General features: G+C 45.8%; 1 protein-coding gene across 5 annotated transcripts in view; it reads left to right on the top strand.

Annotated features, from left to right (window-relative positions):
- Window positions 1-1799: 1799 nt before the first annotated feature.
- The window catches only part of TCERG1 (transcription elongation regulator 1), a 35972-nt gene continuing 20698 nt past the window's right edge, over window positions 1800-17073 (top strand). Inside the window, exons 1-7 of one of the 5 annotated variants that reach the window (XM_083798452.1) lie at window positions 1800-2108; window positions 2782-3007; window positions 6673-6825; window positions 7070-7325; window positions 10080-10322; window positions 14205-14267; window positions 15561-15761. In XM_083798452.1, coding sequence (XP_083654578.1) covers window positions 2020-2108; window positions 2782-3007; window positions 6673-6825; window positions 7070-7325; window positions 10080-10322; window positions 14205-14267; window positions 15561-15761 — 1231 coding nt within the window. In that variant the 5' untranslated portion in view covers window positions 1800-2019. The remainder of the gene's footprint in view (window positions 2109-2781; window positions 3008-6672; window positions 6826-7069; window positions 7326-10079; window positions 10323-14204; window positions 14268-15560; window positions 15762-17073) is intronic. The other 4 variants (XM_083798451.1, XM_083798454.1, XM_083798453.1 and 1 more) reach the window with 4 other exon arrangements.

Below are 17073 nucleotides of genomic sequence, written 5' to 3'. Positions count from 1 at the left end.
TCTGCATGGAATGGGGCCAGCTCTCCGCTGAACATGGAGAAGGGCCCTGCAGATGCTCCTATCTGCCAGCCCGTAATTAATAAATTATTGAGACAATCCTGAAACAAGCAGATGAAAAAGGGGATGAAAGACACTAGTGGAAGACAGACAGCCCCACTGTTTGGGGAGGATCTAAGCTATCATGTCCAAAAATCGTTTTAATCTCCTGCTGTCAGAAGGCACTGATCACTTCTGATGGGGAAGGCGGGGTGGGGACGCCTGGTGCACGGTTTCATCTCCTCTCCCCTCGCCGAGCGTCAGGCAGACACTGCTCATCTCGCCGTTGGGGCAGAGCCAGCAGAGAGCACCTCCGGCTCCTTCCTGCGGCTCCTTGGAGGGGTGAAGGCGACGGGGGCCCGGGCTGCTGCCACCCACAGCGCCGGCACGGACAGGGCCGGGACGCGTCGGGACCGGGGGTGCCGGGGACGGCCGGGGCACGCAGGTGCCGGGGGGCCGCAGCCCCCACCAGCTGCCAGCTCTTCTCGTCGCCGCAGCGATTTTGAGCAAAACTCGTGAATAAAGAAACTGAGCAGCAAAATCAAAGTATCCAAGAGTCTCTTTAACACAGCAGTATCAAAAGTCCCTTAGTGATTCTGATTATTTTCATTATTTAAGAAAAAAAAAAAGCTCTTATTTTTTTATTTTTTCTTTTTGGCAGAAAGAGAGAGATGGGAAAGGCGGGACCCCGGGATCGAAGCGGGGAGGGCTGGAAGCCCTGCTGCCTCTGCAAGCTCCCGGACCCCGACGGCCGGCGCTGTCCCGCCGCGTGCCCGCACGGCCTCGCAGGGGAGGCGGCGGCCGCCTGCCCGTCGCCCCGCGCTTTCGTTGTTTCTCTTCTGGGACGCGTCGCCGGCTGCGGGAGGCGTCCCAGCGGGGCTGTACAACGTGCTACGGCTGCAGCCTAACGCCGGTGTCACACCTGGGCTCCCGGCTCCTGCGGCGCCTTGGCACAGCCTTTACCTGCACGTTTATTTGTGCTTTGGCACAGGACACATTTTATTTATTTATTTATTTATTTATTTATTTTACCTATATTTATTCTCTCAGCCCCCCCCCCCGAGGCCAGGGCCAGCACCGTGCCCCAGCGATCACCGCTGCCCGGCGCGCCGCGGGCGTTGCAGGCACACGGGCTGCGGGGCACACGGCGGGGCGGCGCCCCAGCCCAAAGCACGCCGCCCCCACGGCTCCGGGACTCCCCACGCGCCGTCCCGCCGCGGCGCCTCCCCGGCCCGTCCCCGCCCGCGGCCCGCTCAGGGCGCAGCGCCCCCGCCCGGCAGCGCCCCCGCCCGGCAGCGCCCCCGCCCGGCAGCGCCCCCGCCCGGCAGCGCCCCCGCCCGGCAGCGCCCCCGCCCGGCAGCGCCCCCGCCCGGCAGCGCCCCCGCCCGGCAGCGCCCCCGCCCGGCAGCGCCGCCCCCCCCCGCCGCCGCCCCTCAGCGGGGCCGCAGCGGCACCGGCCCGGCCCCGTCAGCGCCCCCCGGCGGCCGCGCGGAGCCCGCGCTGCCTCCCCATTGGCCGGCCCCGGCCCGTGCCCGCTCATTGGCTGCCGCCCGAGCACCGCCCGCTGGTACGTCACAGGGCGGGCCGCTCCCGATCTGGCTTCTGTGATTGGCAGCGCGCAGCCGCTCGCGCGGTCTGATTGGTGCGCGGGGATCCCCCGCTCTGCCCGCTGATTGGACGCAGTTCCTGTTTTTTTTTTGTTTTTTTTTTTCCCCCGCTCCGGCCTGTTCCGTCCTGCGTGACGTCAGTTCCGGTCCGCTCTCCGGATCACGTGAGGCGCGACCCCGCTCCGCAGGCGGCGCGGGGCGGCCCCGGCAGCCAATCGCGGCGCACCTGACTTCCTCCATTCAAAGTCGGCGGGCGCCGCGGCCAATCGCGAGGCGCGCCCGCCCCCGCGGGCCCTGACGGACGCGCGGGGCGGCCAATGGGGCGCGGCGGGGCCCGGCCGGGGCGGCAGCGGCTCGGCGGCGCTGCGAGGCGGCCATGGCGGAGCGGGGCGGCGGCGGCGGCGGCGCGGGGGGAGGCGGCGGCGAGGGGGAGGCGGCGGCGGAGCGCTTCGGCGGCGACATCAGGTGCGGCGGCTCCCGCCGGCCGTGGCCCGGCCCGGCCCGGCCCGCTGCGGCCTTAGCGCGGCTCGGCGCGGCGCGGCGGGGGCCGGCGGCGGGGGGCGGCGGCGGCGGCGGCGGCGCCTCGCGGAGCTCCGCGGCAGCCGGCGGCCGGGCCGGGCCCCTGCGGCCTCTGCGGGGCGCGGCTCTGGGGCCCGGGCGCGCTCCCGGGCTGCGGGGCCGGGGCCTGCTGGGCGCGGGCGGAGGGGGGCAGGGCCCGGAGCCGCGCCGGGGCCGGGCGCCCCCCCCCCCCCTCCCCCCTCCTCGAGCCCGGTCCCCGCGGGTAGCAGCAGCTGGGGGAGCCCGGGGGCAGGGCGGGGGGCGCCCCGAGCCCCGGGGGGCGCCCCGAGCCCCGGGGGGCTCGGGGCCGGCGGGACGCGTGCCCGCGGCGCCTGCTGCCCCCTGGGGTGCGGGTTGCGCACCTATGTGAGGAGAGGTGGTGATCGAGGGGTGACCACCGGGAGCTGCGGAGGGGAAGCCCCCGTTGAAGTGGTTGCGCGCTTATTTTGTTCAGTAAAGCCTGGCCTTTTCCCACGTTTTGTGTTTCACGAGGGCCCTTCCCCTTTCACTGTAAGAACTTCTATGCCTCGGTGTGGTGGTGAGCAGGTGTGAAGTGTGTCTGTCTCGGCCTCGCCCGCAGGATGGCTCAGCAGCAAGCACTGAGGTTCCGTGGCCCGGCGCCCCCGCCGAACGCGGTCATGAGAGGCCCACCACCCCTCATGAGACCTCCTCCGCCCTTCGGGATGATGCGAGGTCCTCCGCCGCCACCTCGGCCCCCGTTTGGACGCCCTCCGTTCGACCCAAACATGCCTCCAATGCCTCCTCCGGGAGGGATTCCTCCACCGATGGGACCTCCGCACCTACAGGTAACGAACGGCTGGGTGGTCCTTTGATTTGGAGAGTTGGGGCTTAGGGTTTCTTTACGTTCGTTTTCATGAACAGTGTTAAGAAGAGGAGAGCTGCTGAGATGGGTGAAAAAAACAGGGCATGATAAAAGCTCTTGAGGCTCTTGTGTCGTATTATGAAACTCATGCACACACGGGGTAATATAAAAGCAATTTACATTTAGTTCCTTAAGGCAACTCTAAATTAATCACGCAGTTAGGGTGAACTCACCACCAGAATGTTTACTAAAACCTGGCTTCACGTTGGTGCCTTGTGGCCATGTGCAGCGCAGGGTTCAGTTGTGCTCAGGCTTCTGAGCTCGAGGAAGCAGGCGTGTGAGGCGTGCACCGGTCCCGTAGGGTAACCTTAATTGTGCCGTAGCCGCTCACTGAGGTGATGACGGTTCATCACAAAGACCGACGGGGAAGCTACCGCGTTACATCGAACTGAATCCCACTGAAGGTCCTGCGTGAACTACGCCTGTAGTCGCCGTGGAAGCTTGTTGTTGTTTTAGATCACCAAGGAACTGGTTAGATAGACAAGTAGTAGCTCTGAGAAGCAGGTATATGACCAGTGACCCCGTGTGTTTTGTTTCAGCACTCTTCTCGGAAGGTTGTGTCATTAGGAATGCACGAGAAGTTGTCAACAGACTGACCAAAAAACAAAAAGTAAATGTTTGAAAAAATTAAGACTAGGCTTAGTGTTTGCCTGGATCAGCAGCATGTCGCCCTCATGCTGACATAAGTTTGTCTCCCTCTCAGCAGAGGGAGAGCGCTCTTTATCTTATGATCGGTGTGGTGGTGTTCGGTTTGTGCTTTGTGTTTTGTGTTTTTTTTTTTTTTTTTAACTTTGGGTGTTCCTGGCATCTACAAGATTAGTTTGAGCCTGCCATGAGCCTGTTGGGCTCAAGTAAGTTAGATTTCTGCTTGTCTCTCGTGGTGGTGTGTCTTCAAGTTCTTCTGCTTACTTTTCAGAGACGTGGACAGTTTGAAAGGCACAACGTATTTGTGAATAAGAAAAGTTTTGTTTTAACGGCAGTGTAATTACCGTGTGGGACTGTAGGTGGTAAAATATTGCTGTGCGGTTTATAAATAAGGGTTCAAATCCACTCGTTATAACTGAACAGTAAACGCTAGTGCTGCGAAATGTACTCTGGAAAGTATGGACGTGGGCAAGATGGAAAGAAAATAGTGTTGTGGGTTATTTCATGGTATTTTGGGTCCTGCTTCACCTGTGTTCCCGGCAGCATTGCTGTGGGAGCATTTATCCTCATTCCTCCTCATGCAGGTGGGTTCACTGTGTAACTCTGCAAACAGTTGTACGGCAAACGGCGGGCAGGATGAAAGGAAGCAAGGAAGCCACTAGAGCAGGAACGAGGCCCTAAGCTGCATTTCGCCTGAAACAGAACAGCAGCAAACTGCGGCCTAGTTTAGTGTGAGGGTAGCATCTTGAGCACAAGATTTCAGGAAAAAAATAGTGTGTGTCTTCCATAAGAGTTTCTTCTTTTCCCTTGGGCACGTAGCGTGTTGTTACAACTTGGGCTGCTCAGGGAGGTGTGAAATAGCTGTTAGCTTCATTGAAACCTCCTCAGGTGAACAAAAGTCCTGTGGGACCGAGGATGGAAACAGTAAGTGTGAGGGATGCGAACAGCCCCGCTCGTCTCGTTGGATGCCGTCTTCTCTGTTCCTTTCATTTAGCACCAGGGGCCTTGTTCTGGGGTACGATTTCGTGCTCAGCCTAAGGTTATGTAAGGCTATTTCCCCCTGTTGCACCTTTCTCCTGGTGCTCTGTGATCCCGTTTCACCACTTGCTCCTGTGCCCGTTCGCTGCCTTGAGAGCTGCTGAAGCAAGGGAAGGTGTCAGAGCATGCACAGCGGGAAGTGCTGGGCCTTGCTTCCTGAGCGCTGTGCAGTTTCACGAATCAGTCAAAGTTCATTTGAAGCCCAAAGCCTTAGCTGCTGCTAGCTCCTTACATGTTTGATTTATTTTCCGGATGTGTTTCAGCTCTCAGCTGTTACATCGTCACTGTCTCACTGTGCCATGCAGCGAGCGTCCTCTGTGGCTCCTTACCACACGAGGAATCCCCGCACGAAGCGTGTCTGTGTTCTCGCGCCGTGTCAGCACTGTGCCCTGCCTTGCACCTGGTGCTAAAGGTGGTGGTGTAGGAATGGAGGAGAAGGTGTGCTGGGTGTGCAGCTGAGGGGTTGTTCTCGATTCATGACTGCACGCCTGGGATCCCTTCCTTTGCTCTTGGACTGCCCTGGAGTGCTCTAACTTCTTTTTTCCAGGAAGTGGCAAAAAGGGAGCTGTTGGGGGTTCTTGGTGCGGCTTGTAGAGCAGCAGAGAGAGAGATCGCCCAATGGCCAGATGGAGGAGCTGTAGAGGAGTAGTCAAGGAAGGAAGGAGTGAAAGGCTGCTGTTACCTAAATGGCTCTTTTTGTTTGTTTTTAATTCTGTCCATGTATTCTTGACTTCCTTTATAATCAGTAGGGTAGTATTCAGTAAAACTCCGAGTTGGTACATGAATTTAAAAAGCAGTTCAAAATATCAGTCTTGCAGCAGAAACGTTGATCTCAGGGAAACTTCCAAAAGAAACCAAGTACAGACAAAAACCAAGGACACGGCAGACGCTGAAAACCACAAAGGGCAGGACTCAGATTCTCAGTGCATGGGTGCAGCTCCGAGTCAGTGCGTGTGGCGTGTCACGGAGCCACCCCGTTTCTGTTACGCGGGATTTCCTGCACACATTCCAGCTTCAGCAGAGCCCTCCTCTTGCCGCATGTGTGCATTTCGCTATCAAGCCTGTCAGTTACGAGTGTAGAGCTAGAAGCTTTTTACAGTGGACTGTCTCGATACTGCCTTTATCAAGAGGAAATCTTTTGACTCATAAATTCATTTAAAACTGGAGTGATTCACCAAGGAGAAATTTGCACGGGAAATTTCAGAACGGTCCAAATAAATGGGTGAAATAAATGAACTCAGCGTACCTTTAATTGGAAAACAGGCAGAAAACAGGTTCATGTGCAACAGTGATGCGCAGGGCGATTCTGAATTTCTTCAGATGATGCATTAGTGAAGCTGTAATTTGATTTTCTTGGTTTTTTGAACTAGCGCTAGTTAGTATTTTACTTAACGGATAATTGAGAAGTATAATGGGTTGGATGAAATCTGCTGCTCTGCCATGCTAATAAATAGGATGCTTGCGTGTGATTTAATCTCTTGGTGTTTCTTCACTGGGAGAGTCATTGTGTGTTTGGGGTATTGCAGGAAATCTTTGATTCACAGCTAGGGACATCTGAGCAGCAGCTACTCGGGGACAGTTCCCGTTCTTTCTTTCATGCATTAGGATATTTTCTCCTTTTTGTGAGAGGAGTTTTCTTTCACCCCACTTGTTTTCCTGCCACTCTTCTCTGTTGCTTTGCATTCATGTTAACATCTCAGGTGTGAAGTGCTTCCTACAGCTGTTCTGCCATGGGTGGTGGTTTGTCGGGGAGCGCATGCTCTGAACTGGTAACGTTAGTTGTCAAAGAAGCTCTCCAGACTGGTGGAGTTAGCCTTACCATAGCTGTAACGTGTGTTGGTGCTTTAATAAGGGAAAACCCTGCTTGAAAACTGTATTTTATTATTATTATTGTTATGTCTTCAGAGACCACCGTTTATGCCTCCTCCCATGGGTAGCATGCCACCGCCTCCTGGTATGATGTTCCCTCCGGGAATGCCGCCTGTCACTGCCCCTGGAACACCAGCAATGCCCCCAGCGGAAGAGATATGGGTAGAAAACAAAACTCCAGATGGCAAGGTAAGATGAATACCGGAACCAACAAAGTGATGTGTGTCTACTGCTGTTGTAAAGATGTTGTCAGATGGTCCTGCACACGGAAACTCCAGATCTTTTAAAAGTGATTGTGTGACAAAATCCTATACTTTCATTGATCCTCTTATTAGTAGTGCTTACCTATGCTTAGAGGGGGAGCAGATACACCAATTTGAGTGCTTCCCCTCCAGAAAAACAGTTGTTTGATGGCGATGTTTTTAAATTGCAGGTCTATTTCTATAATGCACGTACACGTGAGTCAGCATGGACTAAGCCAGATGGGGTCAAAGTTATTCAGCAGTCAGAGCTGACGCCGATGTTGGCTGCCCAGGCCCAAGCCCAGGCCCAGGCCCAAGCAGTAGGTGCCTCCACGCCAACCACCAGCAGTCCCGCATCTGCAGCGTCTCCGTCAACGTCCTCGAGTACTCAGTCCTCCACCACCTCTACCACAACCACAGCCACGTCAGTTTCACAGACGATTTCCAGTGAGTACCTCGGGGTTTCTCAAGCTTTGCAACATTGGGGATGCTGCTTTGGGGAGCTGCTGCAGCAAAAACTTAATATCCAGGAGGAAGCAGTTGCTACATCAAGTAGAATAAGTTTTTAAAGTACAGCATTTAATCCAGAAGACCCTTGCGTGTCGTCTTTTTTATTTAGGAGACCAGTACTGTATTCAAGTGAGTAAATCGCTAGTCAGTATGCAGCCCTTTTTCTTTAGGTCTTTGTATGCTTTTTCCTGCTGTTACCATCTCAGAGCTGTTATACATCCATTTCCTTTTGACTTTAAAGCTAAACTGATCTTAAAAGTATTTCACAAAAGTTAATTTGAGGTAGGAATTACAGTTGTACCAATTTCCTCTGTTTCCAAAATTGCATTTGTTGCTTTAAGAGGAAATCTTCCAGTGCTGCTTCTGGACTGCATAGAATTGGTCAATTGCAGAACTGAGTTGCTTCTGTTGTCTTATTTTTATTGCTAGAAGTCTTCCGACTAAGCCTTGTAAGTTCCCATTTTTTAGAGTTGCATAAAAATGGAAAAAAGAACGTCCTTAGACCCGTAATTACTCACTGATTACTTTTGAATAATAGTCTGAAAATTACTGCTGTTTACATGGGCTGAGTCTTTGCTCCCAAGGATTTTCCAGCTGAGGGAACCTCAAGAGAATGGGGACTGAATTTATGCAGCATGGACATAATGCATGTTTTACAGAGTATCTACGTGCAAACAGTATAATTTGTTATATAAGTTGATTGGCATCTATGTGCTAACAAGTGCCTCTAGTGCAGAGCATCTACACAGAGCTGTATTTTATGTATTAGAACTCTATTTGCAGGAGTGTGTCACAAGCAAACAATTGAGTAAAAAAAAAAATAAATAAAAATCACCTAGCATGGACAAAGCAAGGCGTGCTTATCAAGGAAAGGTTTGGTTAGTGTTACTGTCTGTGCCGGGCTTCTGAAAGCGCAACATTTATGTTGGTCTGGCATGCTGTTGTTTGATAGTCTTGGCGACTGTAGCTGTGCTGGCAGAATGTGTGCAGTGGTCAGGCCAAAGAGTGTGCAGAAGACCAGCAGTTGCTGACCTGTTCGAACTCCAGCTGTACTGGATAGTTTCCTCCCCTCCAATTCTTTCACCATTTTTCTGTAGCAGGTGAGCCAAGTCAAGCTTAATTTACAGTTTCTCCCAAATGAACGGGAGTCAAGTTAAGGTAGCCTGTAAATTGTGCTTCCAGTTAGCGCTGGAGGGCAGACAGATCATTAGAGTAGCAAATAATTTGTATGGCTCAAAGCGTTAAATGGCTTTAATTTGAAGGAGAACTTAATATCGTGTTCAGTTGCTTTGTTGAAATACGGTCTGGTGTCATCAACTAGAGACTATAGCCATTTTGATGGGTAGCAAGAAGCAGGTGGAAGGTGAATGTCAGGTGCTAGCCTAGGCTTCTGAGAACTACTCCTGCTTTTGAAATAGCACTTTATGTATGCACGTTCTCTGAAACAAATTTTCCTGATATGAAACACTAAGAGTCTGCTCTACTTCTGCATGTTCTACCTGCTAAACTTTGTCTTTGCTTTCCAGAACTGTTACTGTTGGTGTCTATACCTAGGTGATGAAATTTCATGATTTAAAATAATTTTACAACTCTCAGGCTCGGCCTGTAAAAGACTGGGGCTTCTAGCTAAGCTTCATTGTTGTCTGGTACTGATTTGACACAGGACTCAGAAGAAATGACATACTGACTGTTGACTCTGTTTCCCTAAATTTTAGGCAGTGCTAAGAACTTTCACCTGTCCTGAAACATTTAACAACAGGCCAAAAATCTTTATCTAAAAACCTTAATACTGGTGTCCTACTGGGAATGCTTCTGGTTGTCGTTAAATAACGGAGACATATGGTGTGCCTATATGTAATGTGTTCATGAGCTGGTGGGTTTTGGTGTTTTTTTGGTTAACTCATTTTTTCAACAGTTCCTCTTCTCCAAAGGTTTGGTGGAGGAGTACAGATTTGTAAGATCTTTGTAAGCTTTAATCACTTGGATCTCTAGCTTCTGTTTTGTCAGTGCTTTGATGTGTAGCACTGTTCCTGGTTAAATGCTGATTTCAGCTGTGCTACAGGGATTGCTGAATTGAATTGTGATATTGTATTTTTCCACTGGGAGGCACTGAAGTCCAAGAAAGTTCTTGCAGCTTTGAAAAAAAAAGTACTTTGCTTTTCCGTGCTTAATTACACATTTTAAATTGATACTTTTCCATTCTTGGATCACAACTTCATAAGCACAGTTTTAGCTAGACTGTTGTCATGCACGTGCTGCGATCACTATGCTTGTTTAAAAATAAACCACCTTTGTTTGTGCAGTGTAAGAATGAACACGTTTTCCATTTGAAACTCTTTGCAGTGTTCCTTTTTATTCTTCTGAACAGGGATACAGAGTAGAATTTAATTTATTTACTAAGCAAGCTCTGTTTGTCCTTTGGTATACTTTTGGCACTACTATAGAGACTTGTTAGGAATAAAGAATGGTACAAAGTAAAACTTGACATTGCCTTTCTTTGTAAATACATAGTGTTACAGAGAAGGCAAAGGCTTTTTTCTTTCCAAGAATGTCTTCCTGTTGATTTTATCTAAGCATATCTGCTTATATGACATCTGTTGGGAAACAGAGAGCCAGTATGTTTGCAGCAAATATATTGTAGTACCTAAGATACAAGGTGTTCTCTGTTTTTTTTTTTTTTTTTTTTATCAGCACCTACCACACAAGACCAGACCCCGAGTTCGGGTGTTTCAGTTGCCACACCATCAGTCAGTGTTTCAACCTCTGCTCCTTCTGCTACACCTGTGCAGACTGTACCCCAGCCAGTCCCACAGACATTGCCTCCTGCAGTTCCTCATGCAGTACCTCAACCAACTGCAGCAATTCCTGCTTTTCCACCAGTAATGGTACCTCCATTTCGTGTCCCCCTTCCTGGCATGCCTATTCCACTTCCAGGTAAATTGGCGAACTGTAATTGTCTTGTCCGCTACATGTCCATGTTGTCAATTTGTTTGCACTCATGTGTCCACTGTGTATGGAACTTGCCTGAATCCTCTCCACTTAGAATATTTTTGAAAGAATTCAGGGTTAGCAGACAGACTTTTTAATTAACAATGAAAATGAAATTTTTGACTTCTAATTCTTTGATATCCATACCAGAAAATAGCTACATTTAAACATGTAACCCTTTATCTTTTATATGATTGGAAATATAAGAATTGCACTAAACACTTCCTAATCTTATGGCATGTGTCTATCTCGTCATCCTATTAAAAAAAAAATGTGAGCTTTGGACAGAATCTGTAAGTGACTGAGAAAATTGTAGCTCTGTATTTTACCAATTACAATATCACTTTAACTTTTTTCAGCTTGTTTGGTATAGAGCTCGAGTCTGGGGCTTAAATGCTTATTAGGACACGGATTATAGCCGAAGAAAGTTAGATGAAAATAATTTACGAGCAGGAAAAATTACCATTCAAATGCGTTGCCCTGGAACGATGTTGGGTGTTTGTAGTTCCTTTGTTCTGCAACTATTAAGTGTGATGCTGAATGTTTAAGCAACATGTTGAGCTGTAAATAGAGGACAGTTAAATTAAGGCATTCAGGATGCCAGGGTGTTATCCCTAAGCTTCAGATGTAAAGACCATTGTGACAACATCATAGATGGGAGCCCCCTGGTGCCTGGCTTAGTTATATTTTATCAAGTTTTGATAAAAACATTTGGTTAGATACCGAAGGAAATATTTTAGTCTGGCAAAATTTTGGACTTGACCTGCTCTTTGTAATCACTGAACAGGTCTTAATTGGTCCTTAAAACCACTCATTGCTTAAATACTCCGGTTTTCATGGATACAGTTCCTGTTACTTCTGTTTCAGTGTGTAGTAGTACAATGAAATACATGAGAGTTGGTGGTTTTCCGTTGCAAGGAAAGCTTTGAGACCCCAGTTGTGTTGGATACAAGTTAGTTTCTGATGAAGAATTACAAAGAAGCAGCTCTGAGCTGCCTCCTCACCTTTCTTGCTCTGTACAGGCTGAGGGAGGTGACTACTTGCCTGCTGTCCACTCAATGCCTAGATGCAGTACATATGATGGATGGCTTTAACCTCCCATTTAGTTAATTAGATGAAAAGAAATGCTTTAGAACACTCCTTATATCCTCTTTGATAAAAAGCTAAAAGCACCAAAGTAGTTAAAAGGGGTATTCGTTTTACCCATCGGGTAGAAATATGTGGAATAAAAAGCATTTATTTTGAGAGAAACTAGAAGAGAGGACCAACTTTTAGTTGTTTCTTCTAGAAGAATATTACTTTTTCAAATAACTAGGCAAAGCTTTTTCCATCTGTAGTACGCTCGAAAAGGCAATCACAGCGTAGTACTCCTTGTTTAAGGACAGACAAACATTCTGAACATAATATTCAAGGCTGGGTGAAAAATGAGTAAAGAATGTGGGGAGAATTCTGCTGCCTATATTTGTGAGGTTTGGGAGAACAACAGAAATGCCTAAGCCTTAGAAGTGGCCAGCTGACTGCTCTTAACTGCAGTTTCTGACGTTGTCAGCAAAGAACCAGAATAGCATGAAGGGTTCTTATGCATCTTTGAAAGATACAATCGCCTACTCAGCTGTGAACTGTCTGGTGAAATGCGAATGGTTAAACTAGCAGAGGTGAGTGCCAGTGAAAATGGACACCCTGGGCTGTGTGGTTGGTTGATTTTTTTTTTGTAAGTTCTCAGTCAAAGAACTTACTGAGTACAGAATGCAGTGCAGCAGGAATGACAGAGGAAGAGCGTCAGTCACCTCCTCCTTAGACTCTTGCTTGAAAACGATTCTTTCAGAGCTTCAGTGGTAGTAAGTGTAGATGTGGCCTCTTCTGTTCTCGTGGTGAGATGAGCCTTTGGGGTTGAACCCGTAACACACGAGAAGGATACCTAGCAGAAAGAGCACGTTTCCACTGATGAGTCTAATTTGTTATTTTGCCTGATTACAGAATAAAACCATTTGACTCCTTTCAGCTAGCTCTAACCTGAGTTGACTGTAATGGTTTACAACCACCATAAAAAAAATATATATATATTTTATAGTAAAAAAAAATAAAGAGAAGTGAAAATGACTCTAAGGCAGTAAAAGGTGAATTCAAAAAGGCTTACAAAGTTTTTAATGTATAGATGTTTGGGGCTTTCAGCAGTTCATATAAAATCAGCTGGATTGCTTTCAAGTTACAGGGACAGAGTTGATGAATGCCATTGTCATGTGATTGCAAAGTTAATCTCTGTATTATGCTGTAGTAAGACGGAGCAATGGAAGAGTTGATTAGTGATATCTCGTAATCTCAGATCTTAAAAAGTAAGTCTGCTTTCTCTTAATTCATATGTTAAAAGTTAGCTGTATGTTTGAAAATGAACTTGGCAGAGGAAACAGCTTGGCTTTTTGCTAAGTCTTATCTGCGCTGTGGTATCTCTAATTTCAGCAGTCCCGCAGATGGCATTATTTATACTGACCCACTTCTAAGACATGCTGTAACTTCCTTAACAAAACGAATTTTTGAGTACATAACATGACCCCCCCTCCCAAATTTAGACAAATGCTTCATTCAGTGCTGTTTGAGTCATTGTTTTTGTGTCTCAATTCATACTTTTTTTTATAAAACTTGTTTTGGATTCTTTCATTGAAATAATTAGTAAAGAACATTACAATTCTATCTTTTCGCAAATATTTTTGAAATAAATTGGCAATAGTTTTAGTACACTTTTGATACTACATCTGTAATGAAGAAAAATAGAACTTACATTCGTTATAAACACAGGGGTTTAATTTCACTTTGTGCCTGGAGGATTTCCAACCTCATATGATGGAATTGAAACAGTTTAGGGGGAAGTTTCTGAAGTGTTTCAGTTTCCAAGTGTCAAAACTAGACCAATGTAGAGAAAATTTGTGCAGTTTCCTTCTGTATCCTAACATGAAGGATTTTGGAAATGCATTCCCCTTACACCTGTCTAATTTCCTAATGAATTTTTCATCTAACTGAAGAGGATTAGATGCTTTCCCCTTTGTGGCCTGTGTCACAGCTGGAGAGCAGAACAGTTGCATGATGGCTTTGGAGAACTAATGCTGTTTTTAGAGCATTTTCAGCTTGTGACATTCTAGGTAACAAAAAATGAAGAAAATGTTTGCTGCCACTGACCTAGTGCAGCTTTTTGTATCTCTGTACGCGGCTTCATGGCTTTTATTACTACCCCCCTCCCCTTCTTCCACCTCCAGCCTTTCCTTAATGACCTTCATCACCTCACCTTTTCCTCTGGGTTGAACTTGGATTTCATCCCACCACTCCTTGCTAGTCCGACTAGTTTAAATCTGTCCTACTCTTGCTACTACTTCCTAAATGCAGCAGCAGACTGAAAGAAGCAAAGACAGTCAGTTTCACTTTGCTGCTGCTCTGATGGATCTGTCTGAACAAATGCTGCCAGTGGAAAACATCGCCATTAGCATAATCTTCCCTGGTGCTACCTGGCCTAGAATGAACTTAAACCCCTGAGTCGTCATTCAAGTATCATGGTGGGTTTTTTGTTTTATTTTTTTTAAGCAGCATCCCAGTAATTGCTAAACAGATGGCTTAATGTAGGCAGAAACTGTTGCTGCAGCTTAAAATCAGTTTTAAATTTGATCTGGCATAAAATTCTGGAGCAAAAATAATTTACCTTTTCCTGTCAAAGCGGCTTTCTTTTTTGCCAGCTGAAAATGGCATTCCAAATTGTAGCAGGAAATCTGTAGCATCCAGACTCCCAGTGGTAGCTGACGTACAATGGCAGCTTTCCAACATGCTTGCTTATCCGTTTTACAGGTGTAGCAATGATGCAAATAGTCAGCTGCCCGTATGTAAAGACAGTCGCTACCACCAAGACCGGTAATTTTCAAAACCATCTTAGTTCGTTTTGTCTGTAAGTTGGCATGGTAGTGAATGTTGTTGTTTATTTTTTATTTATTTATTTGCTTCCCCCAATTAATTGCATATATATACTTTATTTTCAAGACCAGTATAAATGCAAATATCGTATTTGGCCAGGAAACAACTTTTCCAATTAACTGTTAGTAGTAGCTTATTTTGTACCAAAAAAAAAAAAAATCCAGTACATTTTTCTGTAATCACTGAGTTCTGTAATACTTGTGACCCTCTTCATGCCCATACCTCTTAGTTATTAGTTTCTTGTGTGTGGATTTTTGTTTTTCTGACTTCCACATGTATAGTGACATGATTGTGCTTGCATGTTGGTGTGCGTGTACGTGTGTCTTAGTATAAATTTTCATTTTTCATATTATGCATTTAAGAAATGCCATTTACTGAAGTTAGTTTATGGCAATATGTAATGTGTACTTTTTCCCCTTATTTAAAATGAAACTTTTTCATGTAAATGGTAAAAGCTCAAAATTATGATCTTGTGGTGCTAGTCTTATCCAATTCACTTTTATGGAAGTTGTCATTCAAAATACTTTCAATATATCCATTTTCTTGGGATAAAGAGAGAATTAATAGAATAACGTAGCATTTTGACTTTTTTACCTTTGCATATTTGCTTGACATTTTGCTTTAGGATGTGAATAAAATGTTTTTTCCAATCTTCAATACTAAACAAAACCATCACACAATCTGAAGTAATTTAATTCTTATTTCTTCTTATCCAAGGCTCTAAATTTATGTTAACTTTTAAGTCAGGGTTTAAGATGTACCAGAGTTCTGATCCATATTGTATTGTATGGCTGAAATTCAAACCAACATTTTTTTTTTTTACACAAAAGCATTAGGAGTATGTTAAAATGACAGAATTATTCCACTGTTTAATTATAACTTGCTACAGAGAAATAAGAAAGATGGGTTTCTTAGCATAATGCTTCATTTTGAAGTGTTAAAGGAAATGTCTAAAAACTAACAGGCTTTGTGCTGTGTAGAATTGGAAATTAATTAAAATTTTATTTATCTAATTTTCTTGGTAACGCAGGCATTACTGATCAGAAAACATAGGACGGAAATTTAGTAACTATGCCTTGCTTTCAAATTTCATTTTCAAAATAATTTTTATGTACTCTGTAAAGTAAGTCAGTAAAGTGCTAGGCTTTTGTTCTTAGGTATTTCATTGTCATTTACTGTTTTGTTTTCTTTCCCTTTTTTCTTTTTTCCTCTTTTTGTTTCTCCTTTATATAGGTGTCTTGCCAGGAATGGCACCTCCCATTGTACCTATGATCCATCCTCAGGTTGCTATTGCCGCTTCACCTGCTACATTGGCTGGAGCAACAGCAGTCTCTGAGTGGACGGAGTATAAAACAGCAGATGGAAAGACTTACTATTACAACAATAGGACTTTGGAGTCAACATGGGAAAAACCCCAAGAACTGAAAGAAAAAGGTACTTTAATACAGCTTTATCCCAGGCAAAATTGCTTAGGCCATTAATGGTTGTGTTTGAAAATGTGAACAAGAATTTTTCTAATCCAGTATCTGCCTTAAGTGTATCTTGAAATCCTGGTTATAAGGAGCCATTTAGAATCATAGACCTCCAAGATCATCTGGTCCAACCATCCCCCACCATCAATATCACCCACTAAACCATGTCCCTAAGTGCACCAGGTCCAACCTTTCCTTAAACATCTCCTTCCTTAAACCGCCTCCCTGGGCTACCCATTCCAATACCTAACTAAAGACATTTAAGCTGTTTATGAGTCTGAAAGTGGTAGCTTCTTCGTTTCCCACTGTACTGAAAGAGTATTTTGTTCTAGAGTTGCTTTGATATCCTGGAACACGCAAATAAGTGCGTCTTTCCACTCCAGTGGAGTGTAAGTACTGTACCTACTCATCTGTTTGACGAGATCTCAAAGACAGACAGAAAGGTGTAGGTGGGGGCATCATTTATTTTAAAGAGTGTAAACCAGGAAAGTCTGTTGTTCATGAAAAGCTAAGTGTATGATAAGTTTTGAAATATGAAGAAACGGGAAATTACCTCCTGCCCCCCAGTTCCCAAGTTGTATTCAGGTCATATTCTGTGACTTGTCATTATTTTAATCCACATTATGTCAATGGGTGTTTTCCTTTGGAGGCAAATTCTTGTATCACAAATAAGGAAGAAGGGGCAAAAATCTCGTGGCTTTTATTCAATTTAGAGAGTCTTTTTTGGGGAAAAAAATCCAGTCAGAGCAAATAATTCTTGCTTTTATTCTCTCATGAATTCTTAGTAACAAGAAGTCTCTGTTTAGACACATTCCAAACACTTACGCAGTGAGATAGTTTAAGTAATTGATACTCATCTTTCTAATAAGTCAGGTTTAAATAATAGCTCTGCAATTTAGTGATGTGAAGTCATCTAAGCAAATATCAGTTTTGCTGACTGAAGATTATACGTTGTTTTTTTAAGTGGGTACAGTGCAATTTTCAGATGAGTCTCCATGAGTTTTCAGATGTTTTTTTGTCACAGCATTTCTAATCTGAAGGTGGCCTTCAATGTTGCATGCAGATTAATTTCTAGAAAATATTTCCTGGAAGTTTTGGAATCCTTATGTAATCCTAGCTCTGTATATACTTCATTTATTATTAACTCCTTATTGAGTTACTTGAGTAAATTTAATTCTTCCCTCTCTGGTTTTATCTTTTGATGCTTCATTTAAAAACCTATGCCTTAATTTAGAACAATTCAGAAAAAAACACTTCTCATCGTAGTGTAGACT

This window comes from Anser anser (genome assembly GCF_964211835.1).
Source record: "Anser anser genome assembly, chromosome: 14".
NCBI classification, from domain to species: Eukaryota; Metazoa; Chordata; class Aves; order Anseriformes; family Anatidae; genus Anser; species Anser anser.
Note: the sequence above shows the minus strand (reverse complement) of the source record. Positions and strands in the feature narration are given on the sequence as shown.